The 6,173-nt window shown below is 45.8% G+C and overlaps 1 protein-coding gene across 1 annotated transcript; it reads left to right on the plus strand.

Moving 5' to 3' along the window:
• Positions 1-1,024: 1,024 nt before the first annotated feature.
• LOC310953256 (putative ribonuclease ZC3H12C) lies at positions 1,025-6,173 on the plus strand (the record flags this gene model as incomplete). Its single annotated transcript, XM_083922220.1, has 5 exons — positions 1,025-1,764; positions 2,694-2,833; positions 2,970-3,204; positions 3,666-3,772; positions 4,693-6,173. 5 exons carry the CDS (start codon positions 1,025-1,027, stop codon positions 6,171-6,173), a joined length of 2,703 nt encoding a protein of 900 aa, XP_083778346.1.

The raw sequence follows: 6,173 nt of genomic DNA on the forward strand, positions 1-6,173 counted from the left end.
TGCTGTTCATTGGGCAACAAACAAGTGCAGGCTCGTCATGCCATGTAAACTGAGAGGTGAATGCATGCATAGATTAGGTAACCAGAGAGTCTACCTGTGAATCTCAAGTCAGTCAGACAAGCCGCTACGAAAAACGACACACAGTAACATTATTGTGTTATTCTCACGCAACTGTTATTAAAGAATGCAATATATTGTGTAAAATACATGCAACCGTATTGTCATATATTGGACATGGTTCATTGCTCAGTGTGTCTGGTATGTTGTCTCTAGTCTAATTGATGCTTCTTTGACAACAGAGCTCCTTTTTGCTAAAATGCAAATCAGTAGAAGTGGGAGTGCAGGTAAAGGGGGTTAGAGAATTCAACCTGCCCTTTTTGTCCTTGACAAGCCTGTCGCGTTCCAACTCCTTTTAAAGTTTAGTATTTGCATCATCACAGGACTTTGCATTTGAGACCTGTATTAATGCTGTAAATGTTTTCGTTCGTTCAATCCTGCTGTGAGATCTCAGATATGTAAATTGTGGAGCTTGCTGAATCTTTTCTTCATATGTAACTGTAGAGAACACAGTCTGAACTGAGGAGCTGTAAAAATCACTTCTTTTCTGTCAATGGGTCTCCTTAAAAACTACTTGCAGATCAGCAGCCTCAGTCCAGGTGGTCCAGGTAGTCTTGCATTGCCAGATCTATCTCCACAGTGTTGTGTCCGCTGCAGTATGGTCTGGCTGGCAGTTAAAAATCATCTTCGGAGGCAGTAAGCCCGGGCTGTAGCTAAAGTGCATTGGCTTGTACTTGTTGCTTTCGTTGGTTGGTGGTACTAATAAAGTGACTTGACTTGACTTGATTTGGTAGTCTACAATTCAACCCCTGGTCCTCAGAAATTTAACCACTCGCTTCTTGTGTTTTCTTCAAGCTTCACTTCAAGGACCAGTCAGTGAGCTGTTAACTACCAGCAGTAACAGTGGGGTCTGTCAGGTGCCCGGGAGGTCACGGAGGACGTGGAGCTGGATGTATGAGAGAGCTTCATGGGCGTGAAGGACCATCTGGAGGATGGGACAGGCCACATCCTCAGCCTGGGGCTGGATCTGGACTACCTCCACGTGGAAGGTGCTGAGCGGCAGGTCGGCCTGAGCACTGTGACGGGTGCTGGGAATATAGGGGTCTTACAGGCCAAAGCGGGTGCCCCCAGCAACAGCAGTGACAGTCTTGCCAGTAGCAGCACAGGTTTTAGCACTAATTCAAGCTACAGCAGCAGCAGCAGTTGCAGTAACTTCTCTGACAGTGACGATGAACGGCTACAGAATGGGTCCGGTTCTGAATCTCAAAACCCTCTGCAAGATCAGCTTGACCTACACTACCAAGAGTCCTCTTCAGTCTTTCAGACAGTCAGGCTGGACCTGGCACCAAACCGATCCCCCGGAGCTCTCCCACAGCCAGAAACATCATCTCCCACTGACCCCGTCACAGACTACCGCACCAAGGTGGAGTTTGCTCTGAAGCTCGGCTACTCTGAGGAGCTGGTGCTGCTGGTGCTGAGGAAACTGGGCCCAGATGCACTCATCAACGACATCCTGGGTGAGCTGGTCAAACTGGGAACCAAGACAGAGATGGAGACACAAGGATCTTCGACTGTCTCCCAGTCTCCCCCTTTATCTTCCTCCAACACCTCTTTTGACTCCTGTCGGCTGCTGTGTCCGTCCCAGCTGCTGGAGGACAAAGATAACCTTCGGCCTGTTGTGGTGGATGGGAGCAACGTAGCCATGAGGTGAGGAGAAGCTTTTGGAAACAACAGGTGTAAGGTTTTCTGGCCTTTACCTACAGATACATGTAGCCACATTCTACACGGTGACTGCACCGATGCTTCGACGCACGCATAATAATTCTCAATAACAACCCACTTGCTCTACATTATCCCTTATGGTTTGGTGTGTGGTGTATATATATTACATTTTTTTGCAATATTTGTTGTGCATTGTGGTTTTATGAAACTGTGCACGGAAAAATTGTTTCTATCTAATAAAACCCAGCGAGGATTTTTAGGGAAATGATTTTCTAAAAAACAAATGTTGACAATTTAAAGGGTGGATATATTCAGATATATCATTGAATAGTATTTGTGTGTTAACTGATCATATTTTAAAATAGTGGCCTTTTTTCCTGCTGTATTACTGATAAAAACGAACCCTTGTTGTTGTGTAGTCTCGCCTGGCATCAGACTAATCACTAATGCCTATTGGCACTGCCTGGTCAGTGGAAAACAATGGCGGCTGGGTCACAACCTTTCTCAAATTACAGCTAAACACTACCACACGTGTCTGCCACGTTGTTCTTGGAGAAATAAACAATACAGTCACAGAATACTGAGTTGTATTTGATCAACTTTGTCTAGTTTGACAGTTGGATCTAAGTTTTGTGAGCCCGAAAAAATTGCAATGAACGGACCTGCAGACTAGACGGTGACGCTGTCAGTCGTCTTCTTAAATCCGGCCCACATGAGATACATGGTTGTGATTGGTCCGCACAGGGTCAGGACAGCTGGACCTATCTGCCGTGAGTTTGGCAGATTCTTGGGGGTTCCAGTCCAGTATTAATCAGCAAAACAAAATTATTTTAAATCCCGCGTTTTGACTAAAATGTTTTTGTTTGCATTAACATCACTGATTGTGCCTTTAACATGTCTTTCTGCTTTTGCAGTCATGGAAATAAGGAAGTATTCTCCTGTCAAGGCATCCAGCTGGCTGTTGATTGGTTCTTGGAGCAAGGTCACCGTGACATAACCGTTTTTGTCCCTGCCTGGAGAAAAGAACAGTCACGACCTGATGCTCTCATAACAGGTAACAGCTACAATTCCACTGATGATTTCAAATCACGTTGAAATGACACTGTGAACGAGCAAAAACTATCTTCTTCTCCAATACCAAATGTATTGTCCTTTCTTTATGTTTAACGGTACCCCCTCTCTTCCTTCAGACCAAGAGATTCTACGGCGACTAGAAAAAGAGAAGATCCTGGTTTTCACCCCGTCTCGTCGTGTGCAGGGACGCCGCGTGGTCTGCTACGATGACCGCTTCATTGTCAAACTGGCCTATGAGTCAGACGGCATCATTGTTTCCAACGACAACTACCGTGATCTAGCCAACGAGAAGCCAGAGTGGAAGAAATTCATCGATGAGCGTCTACTGATGTACTCCTTTGTCAACGACAAGTAAGAAACTCATGACAAAGGAAGTAAAGTTGGACGGAATAAAAACAAAACGGCCAGAAGGAGATAATGCAAAACATTGATGAAGAAAATGTGTTTTGGAAAATGCATAATAGCATTCTTAAATTAATTATTTATTTCAAAAGTTTCAACTTCTTTCCAAGAAATGTTCTTTTTTGTCCAGTGCATTTGTCCCAACCACTTAAGAACACATGAACAAAGTACCCCTCCAAAATTTGCACAATGCATATTTGCAGGGAAGTTATCTGAGGACTTCCTATTTACTCACGAGACACTTTCATTTCCTCATCACCATTCTTTTGATCTTTATTACTTCTCTTCCCTCATCGAATCCCCTCAGGGCACTCTAGAAAACTACCGTCTTTTTTGTGTCTTGTTATTTTAAGTGACCGATTGTCATAGGAATGTTTTTTTGAAGGTTAATTCTATTCACTGTTTATTAGGTTCATGCCACCTGATGACCCACTGGGACGACACGGACCCAGTTTGGAGAATTTCCTGAGGAAGAGGCCCATTCTTCCTGAACATAGGAAGCAGCCTTGTCCTTATGGTAAAAACGTGCACTAATATCCCCATGTTTGTGTCAGTGAAGAACTCAGTGAAGTCTTTGAAAGAACTGTAGTATTTTGAAAAAAAAAAATTTCTGTCTGGTTCTACCTTTCCAAGAGTGTAAGAGTGTTTTTATGCTAGAGAGGATAACTTTGTTGTATAGCAGTCAAATAAACACAGATAAAAAGATGCAAATATTAAATATTATTAGCTGTCCCTACAATTTTTCCCTACAATTTTGTTCCTGCTAGGGATGTTGGGATTAACTCTTTTTGTCATAACTGCAGTAACAAAACTTCTTGGTTTCATAACCCTGTAGGTGGCTACAATATTTACGGTGTCCGCAGTGGTGCATTGTTGCCCTGTGAAAACTTATGTGCTTATCATGTGCACTGGCTTGTTTTCTGTGAGAGAGAGTTATCGTGTCACTCACCTGAAGCGTTGAGAAGAAGAGCTAGGCAGCGTGGGGGCATTTTACATAGCTACAAAATGCGCAGGGAGTTGATGTAGAAGATGGATATCCAATTTGCCAAGTGTGCCGTCTAAAAGTGACTGCAAAGGGTCAAACTCTCTATGTTCCAGCATCTACGAGACAGAAAAAAATTGAATTACCCAAAAGAGCTTAAACTCTGCTGAGGCAGTTCATGTGTTATTGTTTACTTCTTGAATCTTGGAGGGATATGTAGCAGTTACCATGATGTAACTCCAGTTCTACGAGTATGTGCTGAACCCCCTATTTTCAATAAAACATGCATGTTTTATTTGACCAAAATAATGTTTTGTGTCTTTTTCCTTCCATAGTGTTGAATAATAATTTGTGCTTATTAACAATCGGAAAAATGGTTCCTCTGACAATAATTAAAATGTCATATTGTGACATCCCTAATTAATGACACATGCTTTTCTGTTTTCATCATTTAGGGAAGAAATGCACCTATGGCCACAAGTGCAAGTTTTACCACCCTGAAAGGGGTAGCCAGCCCCAGCGTGCTGTGGCTGATGAGCTCCGAGCCAGTGCCAAAATGTCATTAGTAGCTTCTAGAGGCCTGCTGGAAGATACCTTGATGGCGAGGAGCCAAAGTTCTGGTCAACCAGAGGGAATGACTGAGGCCGAGCCGAGTCGGGGCACTCCAAAGAAACAGCCGAGTCCCGTCCATCGGAGCTCCTTCACTGACCTCCTGGAGGACAGGCTTCGGATCCAGTCCAAAGCAGAAGGACGTAGGGGAAGCAACAGCAGCAGCAGTAGTAGCTGTAGTAGCAGCTTTCAAGGGTATATTGCTCCAGGAGGAACCCCTTCCTCAGGAAGCTTTGACAGATGGGAGCACCCTGGGGGAAGTGGTGGAGGCAACTCAAGAGTTGCTGTAGCCTCTAGACCAAGCCAGGCTGAAATTTACCACAGGTGTGAGTCTCCAGAGCTGGGCTACAGCTCCCTGATGAAGGCCTACTCTGACCTCAGTCTGGTAGTGCCACAGAGTCCTGAAAGCTTCTTCTCAGCTGACCTGCGAGCTGGATTAATGCTGTCAGACTGCAGCAGTGAAGGCAGCTCAGACTCTTTCTCCCCTGACCCCTTGTTAGATGATGGCCTCAAGTGCCACCATTTTAATTGCTCTGGCCAGTTCCCCCACCCTGTAAGCCGAGCTCCTCCTGGATTTAGCCAGCATGCTCCTCATGGCTATCCTGTTGCTCAAGCACTGCATAGACAACATGGTTTTGGCTTGGAAGATCCTCCGACTTCTGTGACATCTCATGCATCGCCACGCTCCTTCAAGTCCCCTTCAACCTACACCCCGCCCCACCTTCAGCGTCCATCGCGGAGCAGTTTCTCAGGGGAATTCCCAGCCTGTCCACCCCAAACATCGAATGCACACTCTCACTCTCAGAGCTCCCCCCTTCGCCACAATGTGATGGGCTCCCTTTGGCAGGAGGGCCTACTCCAGGATTCTCAAGTGTACAAAGGGTCACCACTCCATTCCCAAAGAAACCACTCTGGGCTTAACCAACAACCACAGCATCAGATAAACTGGGAACCCCTTTACCAACCGTCCCCTAAGCCGTGCTTTGACCCCTATGCTTTCCAGAACCTTCCAGAAGTCCATGAGAAGGCTTGGCACTCTCCCTGGGGCAGGCAAGCCCATTCATCACCCCGTGGCCTTTCAGCATCAAGTCTTCCACCACTACCCCAGCTGTCCCTTCCATCCATCCCTACCTACAAACCAGTGCACCAGCACCAGGACCCTCCTGCCTCGGGTCGATACCAGGGCCAGGAGAGGGTGTTTGTCAACTTGTGCCGCATCTTCCCTCCAGATTTGGTGAGGATGGTGATGACCAGGAACCCTCATGTGGTGGATGCTCAGGAGCTTGCCGCTGCGATTCTGATGGAGAAATCGCAGCACGGTTCTTAA

This window comes from Echiichthys vipera (genome assembly GCF_963691815.1).
Source record: "Echiichthys vipera genome assembly, chromosome: 10".
Classification (NCBI taxonomy): Eukaryota; Metazoa; Chordata; class Actinopteri; order Perciformes; family Trachinidae; genus Echiichthys; species Echiichthys vipera.